Raw genomic sequence first — 17521 nt, forward strand, 5'->3', positions numbered from 1 at the left:
CAGTTGAGCAGGATAAGTTGAGCATAAAAGAGACTCGGGCCTGGGCAGGGTGTGAGGAACAGCCTGAGAGCCACAGATGGTCTGTGGAGCCAGGACAGGGCCAGGCAGCGCTTCGTGGGGAAGGGGCGCTCGAGCTGTGGTGTGAAGGACAGTTAGGATTTCAGGGAGGTAAAGGTCAGGAAGTCTAGTCACAGTTGTTCCACGCCAAGGGCCCTGCCTGAAGATGAGGCCGGGAAGGCCTGGCATACATTCTGGAAGGTTGTCTCAAGTATAAGCACGCAGGACTGAGGTCCTGGGTGAGTGGGCTGCAGGGTAGTGACAGCAGCCAGCCCTTCCACTTGTCCTGCCCCTGAGCCCAGACCAGCTGCTCCCCGAGCTGCTCCCTTGTGGGTGCGGCCCTCCGGGGCTCAGGCCGGTCTTGAGCTCTTTCCCCACTTGTCCGCCAGACGCGTTCCTGCTCCCGTTCCTGCCTGGCGCCCACCCTCCTCTTCGCGGTCTCCGGCTGGGTCTGCTTAGCCCCCCGTCCACAGACTCCCTGTCCTTCCCGCCACGCGCTGGGGTCCTAGGAGACGCGCAGCCGGACTGACGTGTGGTGTCCAGGGTATTAAGACCAGTTTGATAGGAGGAGGTGTTCAGGGAAACGATGAGTGACCGTGAGGCCAGAATGACGTGGAGAGCTAGGTGCAGCCTCCCCCGGGCTGGGAGGCCGACGCCCTCGTTCCTGTTCTGATTCTGCCGGGCCTTGCAATGGGCCTGCCCCTTGGTGACACTGGTAAGGGTTTGAGTGACGGGCCCTCCTAGAAACAGCTCTCAGACGTGGTGCTGGCGTCTGCTCCTGTCCCTGGATTCTCCTCCATCACTTGTACCCCCTGGGCTGCCTGCCCTGTTCTCACTGCGGCCCAGCCCGTGCTGGCTGCCCGCCTTCCACCTCCACCCGCTTCTCGTCCCTCCAGCACCAGCCCTTCCCCCCCACCCTGAAGTCCCACGTGCCGTTTCCTCACCATCTCCCTCCTCTGGCTTGCGTTTTCTGTCATTCTGAACCCTAGTGGTGCCAATCTTGAAAGTTTTGGGTTGGGTCCATATTCACCTTACCCTTGACCAAGGTGTCACTGAGAGTCTGTCAGTAACCGTTGGGGTTGCCAGTGCCCTCCAGGTATTGCAACGGCAACGTTAGAAAAATCACTTTCCGCCGTCTCCTGAACTATTTTCTGGTACATCCTTTCTTTGCCAACTGATATTTACTATCACCAAGAGATCTATCTGGATGCTAGGAATCTGTTGAAATACTTTCTTTACCATCTTGGCTTCCGAAATGATTCTGGAGAAGTAAAACTACTAGAAGACCCAGGTTTTAAGAAGAACTTCAGAAATACCCATAATAACTGTCATCTGTTTTTAAAAATCTTTCGGGTAACAAGGTCAAGGGTGTGTCATGTTGAGGACTTCAGTTTAAAGGGGGAGATGTGTGGAGCTGCTGGCAGTGACTCTGAGGGCTGGGCGCAGGCTCTCGTGCCGCAGCACGCGTGCCCTTCAGGGCCCACCCGGGGGAGACGCTCTCTGTCCGGCCCCCTCCTCGACCTCCCGTCACAGGCATCCCGGAGACCGGGGCACTCTGACAGGTCTGGAGGCCAGACGGGGAAGGGGGAGGAGGCGGGAAAGAAGAGACCACGGAGCCGGGTGAGAAAGGGACTGTGGGCCGGAGTCACGAGGGGGCCGGCTGCTCAGCACGGCGTGTGCCCTCCTGCTGGGAAAAATGTGTTCCTGCCTCCCGTGCCTGCCTCTTGTTTCTTCCTGATGCCGCCTTCTCCTTATGGCTTCCTGCCCTGCTTAGAGAGAACTCACTCTGAGAGAAGAGGGCGTGTCCATGGCAGCACTGGGGCCCAGGGATGGGCAGGTGTGTCCCCGAGCTGACCTCTCCTGGGGGGCGTTGTTCCGTCAGCCTGCCCAACTCTCTGGGCTTTCCTGGAGAGCAGCCCCGGCGCCATCAGCATCGGGCAAGCCAGGACCGTGCTGCCGCCCGCCAGAGAGTCTCTGCGGGCCCCTCTGCAGCTTGCTGCGGCCCAGGCAACCCGGGGGCCACTCAAGTGCCCGGAAGCCGTGGACTCTCAGGCTCTACCCCATTCTTGGGGGCCTCACCACAGAGTGTAGTGGGCAGGTGCCAGTGTCTCCTCGCTAGACTCTGGGCCCCCGGGATTAGGGATCCACCCCCACCACACACCTGCCACGCAGGACGAGCCAAAGCCCTCGGCCCCCTGTCCCGGTGATTTCTGTGCGTGTTCCCCCCGTCCACTGAGTTGCCCAGGCGAGAACTGAGCTCATTGTGTCCCCCCAGCCTCACGTACGTACCTTGTTTTCACGGGACGTGTGCACACCCAGTCACCAAGCCCTGTGGCCCGTCCCATTGCCCACCCCACGCTGGTCCTTCTCTCCACCCCATCGCCGCCCCCGGTGTGGCCACCGTGGCCTCCTTTCCAGCCTTGCCGCCACAGCTGGCCGCCCTCCTTCCCCGCAAAGCAGCACAGGCAGACCGAAGTGTCACCCCATCCCTGCAGGGCCAGGCCGCCCACCTGTCCCGGGCCCCACCTTCCCTCTGCTTTCTCCCGCCCCGGCTCCTCATCACTGCCTGCCCCCCTCCCACCCCACCCCTGGGCTTCTCTCCTCTGCCCCGGCCCTTTCCCACTCCCCCAATCCCTTCCCCACCAGGCTTTCTCCTTACTTGCTGCATGGACCTGAGCATACCACCCCAGCTCCGCTTCCTCCTCTGTCACTGGGGGCGTGAAGTTGTCAGGAGGATTAAAGGGAAAGCACACATAAAGAGCGTACTGTAGTGCGAGATGCACACCAGCATTCAGTAAAAAGGGAGGCATTATCACAGTATTGCCGCATTGGGTGGTTTTTCTTTCTTCTGCAATGCTCAGGCTCTTTTTCTCTGCGAGTAGGGATTGGGCTTTTTATGTTCTTGCTCCTTGTACCTGGGTCAGGGCCCAGCAGCAAGTCGCAGGTGCTCTGTGATGCTGACCTGACTGGGAGCGGTGACAGGGAGGCGTCCAGCTCTCCCCCACCCCACCATCCCGGCCGTCTTTCCCTGCTTCCGAGCATTTCATCAGAACAACCTGAGCGGACTCATCACGGGAGAGCCTCTCCGTTCCCACGAATCAGAGGCACTGATCCCAGGCTGTGGCCGAGAACCCTCTTTCTTCCTCTTTTTCCTTCTCTGCTGACCCAGGAGGCTCTGGCTGCTGGCTCTCTGGCCCGAGAGATTCACAGGCACTTCTTGTCTGCTGGGCCCTTGAAATATGACTTGGCTTCTCCAGGAAGTTTACCCTGTGCTTTTCAGCCCTTCCTCGGTGACCCAGGGTGCTTATGTGGCCATCGCTTCCCTGAAGTGTGACGCCCGAGTTCACTGCCCCTCCAAGCCTAGAGACGGCCTTGAGGCAGGGGGCACAGGCAGCCAAGCACCCGCCGGGTTTCTGCTGCCCACAGGGGAGCGGTAGAAGCCCGGCTCTGTGCCGAGCCCCCACCCTGGAGGAGATGGTCACCGCCTGAGTCCGGAAGTGAGCCTGGCGCACCTGCCGTGCACAGCAAGGGCCGAGCGAGGAGGCGGGACTGGTCGTAGCCCAGAAGCAGGACCGGGGCTTGGGGATCCTTGCCCCAGGGGCTCGCAACAGCAGCCACTCCACCCAGCTGTTTCTGCCCCTCCTTCCGAAGACTCCCTGACTCTCTGTTGTTGGCGCTCACGGCATTGTGGATGGCAGCGCCCGCAGGCTGCTTCACACACAGGAACTTCCCTGCAGCCCCTCACTGCACGTGTACATCTGACTCAGTCCGTGACAGTCGACTGGTCGGGTACCAAAAGGAGCCCCTGGTCCTCGTGAAGGTCCTGTGTGATGTGAACCCTAAGGGTGCTGTTCCTACACTGACAGTTGCCTTTACGCTCATGTTTTCAAGCTACTTGTCGACTTGTCAAGGGCCCTTCCTTCCTGCTCTGTGATGGAATGTTTACCCCTGTTCTGGAGATGGAGGCACCAGAATAGAGAAACTGAACCATTTGATCAGAGTTTTAAGTCAGAGCTAAGGTTAGAATCCCATCCTGTGACATACAGTGTCAAGTTGACATTTATGAATTGCTTAATGGCCAGTAAGCATTGAGACCCGATGAGGCTCAGTAGAAAGAAAAGCCCGTGCACGGGCTGGACATTGAGGGGCGTGCTTTTGTCCTTTGTGTTCTGACACAGAGCGTAGCTACAGGCTCTAAATAGTGCTAAAGATAAGTATAAACTAGAGCCCTTGTCGTGCTGTTTAAATCCAAACTGAGTAAAAACTAGTTGAGTCAGATTTCTAGAACTAAGTTCAGATCATTTTGGAATCTATACTGAATTTTCTTATGAAGAGTTGATGTTATTAAGGTTAATATTTAATGAATATACGGAGCTTCCTAAAACGTATTGGAGGTTCTCACAAGGATATAACTAGCCACGAAACCACGGGCCAGAAACATAGTGTTCTCAAGGAAGATCTTGTGATTCCGCTTGCAAAAATACGGAACATGAGAAGAAACAGGAAATTTCTACTTACATCTGTCCTAAAATTCTCCTGAGCAAAACATGTTTGTTCTTTTACATCCTTTGTTATAAAACTACAGATTAGAATTTTGAAATGAGTTTAAAACATAGACTCCACCGAGAAGTTTATTCAGAAAGAGAGAAGGTATTTTTGAATCCAGCATACGAGGCTGACATTGCCTTTCTTGGGTGAGCTGGGCACTGTCTCATTGTTCACGTGATGGGACCAACAACAGTGTCTGTCCTCGCCTTGAGCAGAGAAATCCAAGTGCAGAAGCTTGTGGCATTGGCCTCAGAATCTGCCTCTTGGCTTCGGAACCTCATCTTTGGACATTATCTAACATGTAGTTGTTATAAATTAACAGAAGCGCATCAAAGAAGGAAGTTCCCTCTGGACCTAGGATAGACCCAAAGGATGGCTTTCGTAAGTAAACACGTAATTAACTGGGACCAGGAAGGAGAGAGGAGACGAGCAGTCTTCCAGCCAGTTTGCCACATGGAGTGACAAGGACCGTTATCAAGAATCCTTCCTGGTGACCTAGGAGTGATCACACCCCATCTAAGAAGCACATCTGATGTGGTTCTTTCCAGGAGATTCCTCCCCAGGAAATCATGGACATGTGTGTTTTGCAGCGGCTAAAAGCTTTACTTCCTTCCAAGAGAAGTAACTGACGCCCATATCGTGTCAACACTCGCAGGCCCTGGTTGAAAGAAGCATCCTCAGAGCCCAGGACTGGCCCTGGGCTGTGGCTCTCCATAGGGGAAGGAAGCCCAAACCACCCTAGAAAAGCACCTTCCCTTGAATATGTTTTCTCACAAATGATGGATAAAAATTTAAGCCCCCAAACAAGCTGTCCAGTAGCTTATCTGTTTTGCTAAGTGGTGTCCAAAAACACTGAAGTCATAAGCCTTGCTTGAGCCAAGAGGATACAGTAATGACTGATCTCTGGAATTCTCTATACTTCCAAACACTTGCTCGCAACAGTACGTCCACTCACTCCAATGAGCGCGTCTTCCCCACGATCGGTAGAGCTGAACGTTCTCCAGAGCTTGGAGCCCAAGTCACCGTGGAGTAGCTGTACCAGTCAAGGTCCTCTGGCCTGTGGCTCCAGCTCTCAGCTGCTGGCTCGCTGACTGTCCCCTCTGGCTCCCCCAGCTTTCTGCTAATCAACGGAATTAAATGGAGCGTCTGTCATATTGAGGAATCAGAATTTTTCATGTGAAGATCTGCTTTCCTGTTTTCTTGCCAACACAACACAGGGCCTGTCCCTAGTCATTTTTCATGCCAGGATATGATGGAAAGGAAGTGGCACTGAGAACCGGTGCCTGGCCAGCTTCGGGTGGCTTTGCTTTTTAGCATGTGACTGGCCACACATCACGTCAGCCTCCCTCATCCTTTACCCCCAGAAGACTCGGCGGTTCTCTCAGGTGTATGTTTTCAAAAGAGTGGGGTGCTGGCTCCTGTGTCTCCCATGAGGGCAGATCTTTTCGCTGCATCCCCGGCTGGTATATCAAGCCGTGGCTCACTGCCTTTTGCAGGCTGGTCACCCCTCACGAGGTCTCCGAGTGGAGTGAGCCGGCAGGATTCTGCAGCGCTGCGGGACCGCGCGCTTAGGGCCTGTCACGTGCCCAGGGCACTCCCTGAGTGTGAGATGGCCGCCCCAGCACCGTCTGCTGAGCCGAGCCACGTGTTACTAGGTACGTGGCTTCCCCTTCCAGCCCGTTTCTCCATCCCTGTAATAAGGATCCTAACAGCACTTCGTGCGGAGTAAACGAGGTGATTCAGGTAAAACCTTCAGCGCCTCACCTGACCAGCAGGAAGCACTCTGTAAGAATAGCTGTCATCATCGTCGTCACCATCATCATCATGGGATGGCTCTTGCTGGCGCTTTGATTGTGTGATCAGGGCTGGTGTGGGGGCCAGGTGCCCCCCCTCCTGACTGCTCTCCTCCCCAGCACCTTGCTCCAGCACTCCTAGATCTTCTGCAGAGATCTGCCGTCTCCAGACAGGCAGCCCTCGCGTCATAACTCCTCCTCGGCCCAAACAGCCTTACTCTGGCTATAAATAAAAATTCCTGCCGCGGAGCGCAGCAGCAAAGCCGGGCACCAGCCAGATCCTAAGATAATCTCCAGGCTGTGGTGAAGGGGTGTTTCTGCTCAGCAGCCAGCCCTGCTTTCTCCCTGCCCGTGTGAATAAATACGATCTTAAAGGGCCTGGAAACATTTCTCTGGGGAGTCAGTGGAGACCGGGCTTGTTGACCCTGGTATGGGAATGAGTGTGCAGGGTCCCCGGAGGGACCGCGTCTCCCCGCCCACTGGAAGGTGATTTTCCGGCTTGGCTCCTGTCCCAGCTGGACTGCATAGCTTGAATACCAGAGCTGCTGCAGCCTTGTTGGGGAGGGCGGCCTGGACGCTTTGTCCGAGAGACAGGCATCTTCCTTCCCTTTTCCTTGGTGGCTGCCCCCTCCCCTGCAGTCCGCACCCTTGGTGGCCTCCCCAGCCTCCCGCTTCGGACCCGCACCTGCACAGCGAGGGAAGCTTGTCCACTACTGTCCACACCCACAGTCGATGCTCTGCTGAGTCAGGTGATATCCTAGGCACTTTAGTTAATAACATTAGAATCTATTCCGAAGTATTCCCTCATTCAGTAAATGTGTATTGAATTAATTAATTAAATGCCTTGGCTGTGTTTTTAGAGGAGTCCCTGAGGGTATCTTGGAGGGCGGGAGAGGCTAGCTGACACTGATTGCTTGTCACACAGAGGGACTTAGGGGGTGTCTCAGTAAATCCACACAGAGACCCTGTAAGAGAAGAACTGTTGTTTTCATCCCCATTTTAAAGAGGAAGAGACTGAGGCTCGAGATCTTAACTTCACCTGCCCAAGGTCACACAGGTAGAGAGAGAGCCCAGGACCCAAGCCCAGGTCTGTGTGACTTGAGAATGTGCCCTCTAGGCAATTCTTCCGCCTCCCAGAAAAGGCACCGCTCTGCGGGTGCATGTAAGTGGGTGCTTGGTTACTGCAGGGCTCACTTAAGTGCTCAACACATTTACATGGGGCATGGACAAGAGGGGGCGTCCGTGAGGATGTGTCAGGACTCCAGAGTTGGCATTTGCCTTACTTCGTTCAGGCTGCTGTAACAAAATACCAGAGACTGGATGGCTTATAATAACCAGTTTATTTCTCACAGTTCTGGAGGCTGGAAGTCCAAGATCAGGGTGCCAGCATGGTTAGGTGAGGGCCCTCTTCCTGGTCACAGATTTTTCGTTGTCCTCACGTGGCAGAAGGGTGAGGCATCCCCCTGGAGCCTCTTTTCTGTGGCAAGGATCCCATCATCCCTGGGGGTTAGGATTTCAACATAAGAATTTGGGGGGACGCAGGCATCCCGACCATAGCAGCATTGACCATGAATCGTAAACTAGATGGAGTCATGGCCAAGGGAGAGGTATCTGTTAGCATATCTCATAGCAGCACCTGCGTGCTGGGAGTGAGCATCCGACAGGCCTGGGGCCTGGGCTCCTGCGTGAGACCTCAGCCACTGCCCAAAACAGGCTGGCCTCCCAGGACCAGGCCATCCCATCCCTCCATCCCTCGGCTGATGCATTTCACTCAAGGTCTTCTCTGCGCACCTTTCCAGCCAGGGGGAGAGCCTCACTGTGAGGGGAGCATCCTCCAGAGGTGAAATGGAGAGTCCCCAAAGCCAAACCTGTCACCCCTCTGCCATCCCCAGCAAGGCCAGGCCTGGATGGCTGCCGTGAGAGGTCAGGTGAAACATGGCACCTGCCGGGGGAGGGCACTGTGGACGCTCAGGCCCCACAGCCCTCGGGGGGAGAGCAGCCGAGCCCGGGGTCCACCACCCCCAGCTCCTCTCAAAAGAAGGGATGTGGGGCTTCCCTGGTGGCGCAGTGGTTGAGAGTCCGCCTGCCGATGCGGGGGACCGCGGGTTCGTGCCCTGGTCCGGGAGGATCCTGCGTGCCGTGGAGCGGCTGGGCCCGTGAGCCATGGCCGCTGGGCCTGCGCGTCCGGAGCCTGTGCTCTGCGGCGGGAGAGGCCACGGCAGTAAGAGGCCCACGTGCCGCAAAAAAAAAAAAAAAAAAAAAAAAAAAAAAAAGAAGGGATGTGGACGAATTGGAACCGGTAGGAATCTAAGCCTTCAGTGTCGGTACAGCACTTCGGCCTTGAGTTTGTGAGTTAGATGGGGAATAAAATGTGTAAAGACGAGTCGGTTCCCAGGCAGTATCCTGGGTCTGATGTAAACCAGTGGCCAATGGGGCTCATGGGGTGAGAGGGCCTTGGCCTCCTCAAGGAGGGGGGAGGAGCTCTAGACTGATCCGCAGGGCCTAGGAGGGCAGGGCGGGCAGCAGGGGGACAGAGGGAGGCTGTGCCTGTCCCTTGAGTGGCCGCAGCTCTCGGTCCAGTTAACCTGTAAGCATGTAGCTTCGCAAAAACGCTTAAGGGTATGAGTGGCTTTGACCTCTGGTTAGTTTAAAACTTCATTTCTTCCTCCTCCTCCTTCTTGTCCGTGGGTTTCAGAAATCCTGTGCCAAAATGCACAGGACATTGGAGTGAGCAGCGTGCATGTTTGTGCTGGGTGGGCCGTTGTCAAGTTCCAGCATCTGTGGTGGGCAGTGAGCCTGGCAGGGACTTCAGATGCAGGCCCTGCCTCACGCTCCTCCCCGTTTGGCAGGTGTCGGCAGACCCTTTGCAGGACATGATGACACTATGGGATTCTTGTCCCAAAGCTCGTCCATCCGTCCTGCCGCAGCAGAGCCCAGGCCCGAGTGTGCTCACGGGCTCTAAGGAGCTGTGGGCATCTGCTGTCGTGCCCCAGCCTGACCTCAGGCTTTTCTCTCACGATGAGAATCTCGAAGAGCGTAGCCTGGCAGTTCTAAGGTGGCGTCAGAGGCATTGCACTTCATTTGTTAAAAAAAAAAGAAAAAAGTTTAGGCAGAAAGGGAAATGAATTCGGAAATTTTTAGCATTTTGGTAGCACTGTTCTTTCAACCATTTTTTAAGGCTTATGCCCTTCCCTTCCAGGATTTGAAGTGATTACAACACTTAAAAGGCTGCAGTGTTTGACTTCCAAGGAATATAACCAGAGAGATTCAACCAAAAAACTCAAAATAAGTAAACATGACCAGGTGTCTGACTGCACGCACTGAATTTAGCCACCAGGTTCCTGGAAGGACAAGAGGCACAGATGGGGTTGCGTGGGTTTCATTTTCTGACAGAGGACGGGACCCCCATACGGTGGGGCGCGGCTTGCTCTCCTTTGGGGGTACCCGCGTCCTGCCCCTGAGGACAGGGTAGACACTGCCCCTTAGACACTGAGGACAGCACTTGTCGGTCTTCAGGCCCTTCTCAAGGGACCCATGCCAGGGTTGGGGGGGCCTCAGGCCAGAGGAGCACGGGGGTGGTTGGCCTGAGTGGTGGTCCTGGTTAGAATGACTGAACGGCCTGTCACGGCTCAGCTGAGTTAATCTAATTACTTTTTCTTTTGTCTGTTTTCTTCTTCCCATCCTCTCGTGTTCGTGTCTGTGTTCCACTCTGACTCTGTAGTATAAATCTGTGTTTAGGTCCTACTCCCAGGATTTCGTGCCTCACAGCCAAGCTTCCGTCCAGCCTTTCCTCCCGTCTACCTCCTCTTCCTCTCCACATTTCCCACCTGTCCACCAGTCTCAGAACTCTGACTTAGCGGTGCCAACCGTAGCCAGTCTGCCTCCCAGCACCCTGGACGGGCCTCTTTCATCTTCTCAGGAGAGCAGCTTTCATGGGAACACTGTCTGCCTTCCTTCCGAAACCTCTTTCACTGACTCGCCCCAGACGCCTTCGGTGAGAACTCAACACACACGCCTCCCCGTGGGGCTGCGCCTTCTGAGAAAGCCTCCGCCCTCACGAGCGGTCAGGTCTGTTGCTGGCGTGGGCCCAGTCGCGGTGTGGCTGGACTGAGGGGTGCACAGGTCACCAGGTGAAATCGTAGCCCATCTGTTTCCAGAACAGAAAATGAACCTTCTCTGCAAAGTTCCCATCAAACTAGGGATCTGATTTTCCACAAATGGGTTAGTGACCATTTAGAGACAACAGGTTGTCATAAGCATAAGATAGCAAATGCTACTGGTTTTCTGTGTGATTGGTTGTGTCTAGAGAAAGGTGCAGAGATCTCCGACAGCTCAGGAGGCAGTTGCGTGTTTAGTTGCCGAGGTGCTGAGGGTGGAGGGCCTCTCTGCTGTGCTGCGAGATGGGCCGCAGCGCCTCACCCAGCCACAGGGAAGTGCTGCCGTGCGCGTGGGCGGGGACACGGCCAGGCAGGGGGCAGGGCAAGTGCAGGCACGTGCAGCCAGTGCTCTGTCTTGATGGGTTGCCTCTCTGCCTCCATGTTTGGCCCCAGCACGGCAGAGTGGGGAGGAGTACGCCTCCCACAGGACAGCTTGAGTGGCCCTTGACGCCTTTGGGGAAGCTCCAGCAGGAAACGTGGGTCCCCTCTGACAGAGGCAGGAGGTGGCAGAAGGAGCTTTGTTCCCTGACCCTGGGAAGGCGTCCCCGGAGAACGAAGGGCACGTCACCGCCGCCGTCCTCTCCTCCTGGTGAAAGGAGCGTCCCGGTCAGGGCCGGCCCCGTGGCGGGGTCCGTCCCGTGTGCGTCCCCTCTCCTCCTGTTTCCCCCAGCGCGAACGCGCCAGTGAGGGTGAATCCGTCAGTCTGTATGCCTCTGGCCAGAGCAGCGAGGAGAAAGTAACCGCGGGCTGCCTTGTGCCTGCGGCCTAGCCTGGCAGGACTCGGGCCCTGCTTCTGTCTGGCTGAGCCTCCCGGTCACCAGCAGCCCAGCCAGGGGCCGGCTCAGCTCCGCGGGGAGAGGACAAGGCCTCCAGCGGAGCCTCCTTTGCTTTCGCTTCAGCAGTGTGCTGCTCCTCCAGCCTGGCCGGTGGGCCGTCGAGATCACGGGAGCAGCCTGGCCTTGGCCCTGGCCACGTGTCCGGTTGCTCTCAGGGATTTCTTGCTGCCCCGTCTTCTGGTGTTGGGGCCCGTCTGCTGTCCCTCCCCCAGAGGCAGGGACTCCTCTCTCCCACACTGAGCCTTCCAAGCCGACATCCCCCTCCCACCCAGCAAGCTCCACGCCTACAGTCCCTGCTTCCAAGGAACCTGGTGAGTCCGCCAGGCCTCCCTCCTGTCGTGGTTGCCCTTGTTTTGCTGCCCTCCCAGCGCCAGACAGTCAAGGCACAGCAGTTCTGTTAAGCAGTCAGCTTTCCAGGTTTTGCTGCAGCAAAACATGAGCAACTGCAAAACCTTTGAAACTAATTCTCCCCACCGTCCCGAGTGGGGGCCGAGTCCCTGGAGGGGAGGTGCCATGAGGACTCCGTCCTGCTCATGGGTCAGCTCAAGGGGCCCAGTCCATTAAAAGCGTGGTCACTCTCGTTAGGATGGCCCCCTAAGGGGGCCCCCATAGCACCTAGATACCCACGTGAGGCAAGCCCCACGTCAGGTATTAGCACGCTGTAGAACACTGTAGAATTTTCACTCCAGCGGGTTCAGCCCCGTCCTTGGGAGGTAAGCTGTTTCTCGCCTGGTGTTCCCACCTCACCTGTCCCCTCTGGTGACCTCCCCCACCATCATCCAATTCAGCCTCTGCACATGGAGTCCATTCCAGGCTGGCCTTCCAGAGCTCTCCCCTCCACCTGTGACCCCGTGAGGTGCTGCAGTGCCCTCCATGAGGACGTTCCTCTTCTTCATACTCCCCCCACCCCACCCCGTTGTCTGTTGTGGCCTCGGTGGCAGACCAGGGATGCCAGGGTGCCGTGTCGTCATTGAGTGGGTGGGCCCAGGTTCCTAGGAAGAAGCAAGGCTGCTGGAGGAAGGAGGGGTTGCCTTTTTGCACTTGAGCAGCTAGGCCCTTGGGAAGCATAGCTGTGGTGCTGAGGGCGTGCTGTGACGGGCAGGCTGGCGGAGGCCTGCTGCACACCTACAGGGCCTAGCGGGCAGGGCCCCAGCCTTCCAGCTCGGGGGTCTGGGGCCGGCCCTTCACTTCCCACAGTCTCTGTTTCTTTGTATGACCGGGTATGGTGATGTCGGCCAGCAGGTAGGGTGTTGGTCAGGGCCAGGTGAGGAAAGCGCCTCGCGGAGCTTGGCTGAGCGGTAGCTCCTGTGACGGTCCTTTCTTCCAGCAGGTGGTCGGGATGGCTTCCTCTAGGTCGGCGGCTGACAAAGGTTATAAGTAGTGGCGCTTTTCACTCTCCCCAGAGGCAAGATGCTAGTGTGAAGAGGGCCCGTGCTTCCTGTGTAATGGACCGCGGTCATGGTTGACGTGTTTACATCTCAAGTTCCTTAGGAACTTGCATTCAAAAGCCACTTGCAGGCAGGAATGCTGGGAAGCAGAGCAGCCCAGCGGGGGCACCTGTCACACACCCAGCACTGCCTTCTCTTTTCAGGAGTCACCAGCTTCGAAGGACGGACATCCCGGAGACGCCTCGTCAGCCGGCAGTGCACCTGGGAAGGAAAGCAGGGGCGGCGGGGACAGGTAGGAAGTTACCCACGTGGAGCCGGGTGCCCTGAAAGCATCACGTCTGCCCGCCCAGCGAGAGCTGCCCCAGCTGCCCCTGCGGCGAGCACGCCAGGCCTGCTGGGGCTTTATGTTTACACTTGCGCTGCGCCAGATGTGTTTTTTACAAAGTGAAGGTTTGTAACAACCCTGCATCAAGCAAGTCTGTAGGCGTCACCTTTCCAACAGCATTTGCTCACTTCATGTATCTGGTAATTCTCCCAGGATTTCAAATTTCTTCATTATTATTATATTTGTTACGACGATCGGTGATCTTTGAGGTTACGACTGTAATTGTCTGGGGGCACCACAAACCATGCCCGTATAAGATGGCAAACAATCGATAAATGTTGTGCGTGTTCTGACTGCTCTACCGAATGGCTGTTCCCCAATCTCCCTCCCTCTCAGGCCTCCCTGTTCCCTGAGACACAGTATTTGAAGTTAGGCTAGTTAATAACCGCACAATCGTCCCTAAGTGTTCAATCGAAAGGAAGAGCCACACATCTCTCTCACATTTTTTTTTTTGTCTGCGTTGGGTCTTCGTTACTGCACGCGGGCTTTCTCTAGTTGTGGCGAGCGGGACTACTCTTCGTTGCAGTGGGCGGGTTTCTCACTGCGGTGGCACCTCGTTGCGGAGCGCGGGCTCTAGGCACGTAGGCTTCAGTAATTGCAGCACGCAGGCTCTAGAGCACAGACTCAGTAGTTGTGGCACACGGGCTTAGTTGCTCAGCGGCATATGGGATCTTCCCGGACCAGGGCTCGAACCCGTGTCCCCTGCGTCGGCAGGCGGGTTCTCAACCACTGCGCCACCAGGGAAGTCCCTCTCACTTTAAATCAAAAGTTAGAAATGAAGCTTAGTGAGGAGGGCATGTTGAAAGCCAGGATAGGCCTAAAGCTAGGCCTCTTGTACCAGCCAAACAAGTTGGTTAGCCAAGGTGTGAAGGCAAAGGAAAAGTGCTTGCAGAAAAGTAAAAGTGCTGCTCCAGTGATCGCACAAATGATAAGAAAGCAAAACAGCCTTATTGCTGGTATGGAGGAAGTTCGAGCGGTCTGGATAGAAGATCAGAGCAGCCCAACGTTCCCTTAAGCCAAAGCCTCATCCAGAGCAAGGTCCTAACTCTCTTCAATTCTGTGAAGGTTGAGAGAGGCGAGGAAACTGCAGAAGAAAATTCTGAAGCTGACAGACGTTGGCTGAAGAGGTTTAAGGAGAGAAGCCGTCTCGTAACGTCGAAGTGCCAGGTGAAGCAGCAAGCGCTGATGGAGAAGCTGCAGCAAGTTGTCCAGAAGATCTAGCTGAGATCATTCATGAAGGTGCTACACTATGCAACAGATTTTCTATGTAGACAAAACAGCCTCTGTAGGCAAAAGACACCATCCAGGACTTTCATAGCCAGAGAGGAGAAGTCAATGCCTGGCTTCAAAGGACAGGCTGACTCTCTAATTAGGGGCTAATGCAGCTGGTGACTTTAAGTTGAAGTCAGTGCTCATTTACCATTCCCAGAATCCAAGAACCCATAAGAATTATGCTAAATCTGCTCTGCCTGTGCTCTATAAATGGAACAACAAGGCCTGGATGACAGCACATCTGTTTACAACATGGTTTACTGAATATTTTAAGCCCACTGTTGAGACTTACTGCTCAGAAAAAAAGATTCCTTTAAAAATAGTACTGCTCGGGCTTCCCTGGTGGCGCAGTGGTTGAGAGTCCGCCTGCTGACGCAGGGGACGCGGGTTCGTGCCCCGGTCCGGGAAGATCCCACATGGCCGCAGAGCGGCTGGGCCCGTGAGCCATGGCCGCTGAGCCTGTGCATCCGGAGCCTGTGCTCCACAACAGGAGAGGCCACAACAGTGAGAGGCCCACGTACCAAAAAAAAAAAAGAAAAAAGTACTGCTCATGGTTAGTGAACCTGGTCACCCAAGAGCTCTGATGGAGATGATATGCAGTGAGATCAGTGTTGTTTCCTTGCCTGATAACACAGCATCCGTTCTGCAGCCCCTGGATCAAGGAGTAATGTCAACTCTCAAGTCTTATTACTTAAAAAATACATTTTGTAAGGCTGTCACTACCGTAATTTGTGATTCCTCTCGTGGATCTGGCAAAGTAAATTGAATCCCTTCCGGAAAGGACTCACCATTCTATGTGCCATTAAGAACATTCATGATTCACGGGAAGAGATCAAAATAAGAACGTTAACGAGAGTTTGGAAGAAGTTGATTCCAACCTTCCTGGATGACTGAGGGGTTCAAGACTTTAGTGGAAAAAGTCACTGCAGATGTGGTAGAAATAGCAAGAGAACTAGAACGAGAAGTGGAGCCCGAAGATGGGACTGAATGCTGCAACCTCATGATAAAACTGTAACAGAGGAGGAGTTGCTTCTTACGGATGAGCACGGGAAGTGATGTCTTGAGACGGAATCTGCTCCCCGGGAAGAGGCGGTGAAGGTTATCGAAATGACAACAACGGATCTAGAATATTAGTGGCAGGGTTTGAGAGGACTGACTCCAATTTTGGAAGAATTTCCACTGTGAGTAAAATGCTAGCAAACAGCATCGCCTGCTCCAGAGAAAAGTGTTTGTGAGAGGAGAGCCAGTTGGTGCGGCAGACTCCACTGTGGTCTCGTCTTAAGAAATCGCTGCAGCCCCAACCTGATCAGTCAGCAGCCACCAGCATCAAGGCAGGCCCTCCACCCCCAGAAAGATTACAGCTCACCAGCGGCTCAGATGGGGGTTAGCATTTTTTTAGCAATAAAGTATTTTTTAATTAAGGTGTATGTACACTTTTTAAATTTTTATTGATTGATTTTTAAGATTTAATTTAATTTTTTTTTTTTTTTTTTGCTGCGTTGGGTCTCCATTGCTGCGTGTGGGCTTTCTCTAGTTGCGGCGAGCGGGGGCTACTCTTGGTTGTGGTGCGCGGGCTTCTCATTGCAGTGGCTTCTCTTGTTGCAGAGCACAGGCTCTAGGCACGCAGGCTTCAGTAGGTGTGGCTTGCAGGCTCTAGAGCTCAGGCTCAGAAGTTGTGTCTCGCAGGCTCTAGAGCGCAGGCTCAGTAGTTGTGGCGCACGGGCTTAGTTGCTCCGTGGCATGTGGGATCTTCCCGGACCAGGGCTCAAACCCGTGTCCCCTGCATTGGCAGGCGGATTCTTATCCACTGCGCCACCAGGGATGTCCCTACTGTTTTTTTAGACATAATGCTATTGCACTAAGACTACAGTATAGTATAAATATGCCTTTTTTGTTTGTTTTTTTGTTGTTGTTGTTTTGTTTTTTTGCGGTACGCGGGCCTCTCACGGCTGTGGCCTCTCCCGTTGCGGAGCACAGGCTCCGGACACGCAGGCTCAGCGGCCATGGCTCACGGGCCTAGCTGCTCCGTGACACGTGGGATCTTCCTGGACCGGGGCATGAACCCGTGTCCCCTGCATTGGCAGGCGGACTCTCAAACACTGCGCCACCAGGAAAGCCCTAAATATGCCTTTTATATGCACTGGGAAACGAAAAAAATGCATGTGAATCACTTTATTGTGTTATTTGCTTTATTGCAGTGGCTGGGAACCGAGTCCACAGTATCTCTGAGATATGTGTGTACACTCTTCCCTTTATTCTGATTCTCAAAATTATGCATGCTCAGGGTAGAGAACATGGAAAGTATAGAAACGTACAAGAAAATAAGAAAAATCACTGATAACTGCACCCCTCAGAAGCCTTCCTGCTGGCACACAGGCTGCCACTGCTTCTTGAGCATCTCCACACGTACCCTTCACCTTACAAATTACCCACAACAGTGTTTTCTTTCTCAAATCCTAGGCCAGCCTCCCTTCTGCCTCCTCCAAGTTCAAATGTAATAAAGGAGTGTAAAAGGTTCCCCCCCACCAAACTTTTTATTGTGAGTTTCTAGAGATAGTGTGTAAATTGCATGTAGTGTGTATTTGAAAGTAAGTCACAGACATGACACTCAGCCCCTAAGTATTTCAGCATGTCTCCTAAAAAATTTTAGATGCCTACCTGATTACGATATGATTATCACACCTAAGAAGAGTAATAAATTCTTTACATTATCTGATACGCAAATGATCTTCCATTTCCCTAGTTCTCCCTAATATGTCTTATAAGGCTTATTTTTTGGAACCAGGGTCAATCAGGAGTCATCTCTGCATTCAGTCATATGTCTCTTTCATCTTTGGTAACATTTCAACATTAGCATGAGTCAAACCTGCCCAGGTTTAGAAATATGTAGTAAATTTCTCCAGTCCACAGGTAGAAAGGATAATGTGCAGGACCTGTGAATCAGCCCTGCCACCTGCGACGTCATGTTGACTTCCCCTTCTTTGTGAAATACTCCACAAATTCAAGCTTTTCCTCCCTCTTCAGGCTAAGGTTCGGCTACTTCTGGAGTCCTGGGTACAGAGCTAAGCAATACCCACTTGCTATT

At 54.3% G+C, this 17521-nt stretch overlaps 1 protein-coding gene across 11 annotated transcripts in view; it reads left to right on the forward strand.

Annotated features, from left to right (window-relative positions):
- RAPGEF1 (Rap guanine nucleotide exchange factor 1) overlaps positions 1-17521 on the forward strand; it is a gene marked incomplete at its 5' end in the record, with an annotated part of 157688 nt that overhangs the window by 123188 nt on the left and 16979 nt on the right. For 7 of the 11 annotated variants that reach the window (XM_082617298.1, XM_082617302.1, XM_082617301.1 and 4 more), the window contains 2 exons: positions 10120-10392; positions 12983-13071. In XM_082617298.1, coding sequence (XP_082473424.1) covers positions 10120-10392; positions 12983-13071 — 362 coding nt within the window. The remainder of the gene's footprint in view (positions 1-10119; positions 10393-12982; positions 13072-17521) is intronic. The other 4 variants (XM_082617306.1, XM_082617299.1, XM_082617308.1 and 1 more) reach the window with 1 other exon arrangement.

The sequence above is a fragment of the Mesoplodon mirus genome, assembly GCF_964341445.2.
Source record: "Mesoplodon mirus genome assembly, chromosome: 1".
NCBI classification, from domain to species: Eukaryota; Metazoa; Chordata; class Mammalia; order Artiodactyla; family Ziphiidae; genus Mesoplodon; species Mesoplodon mirus.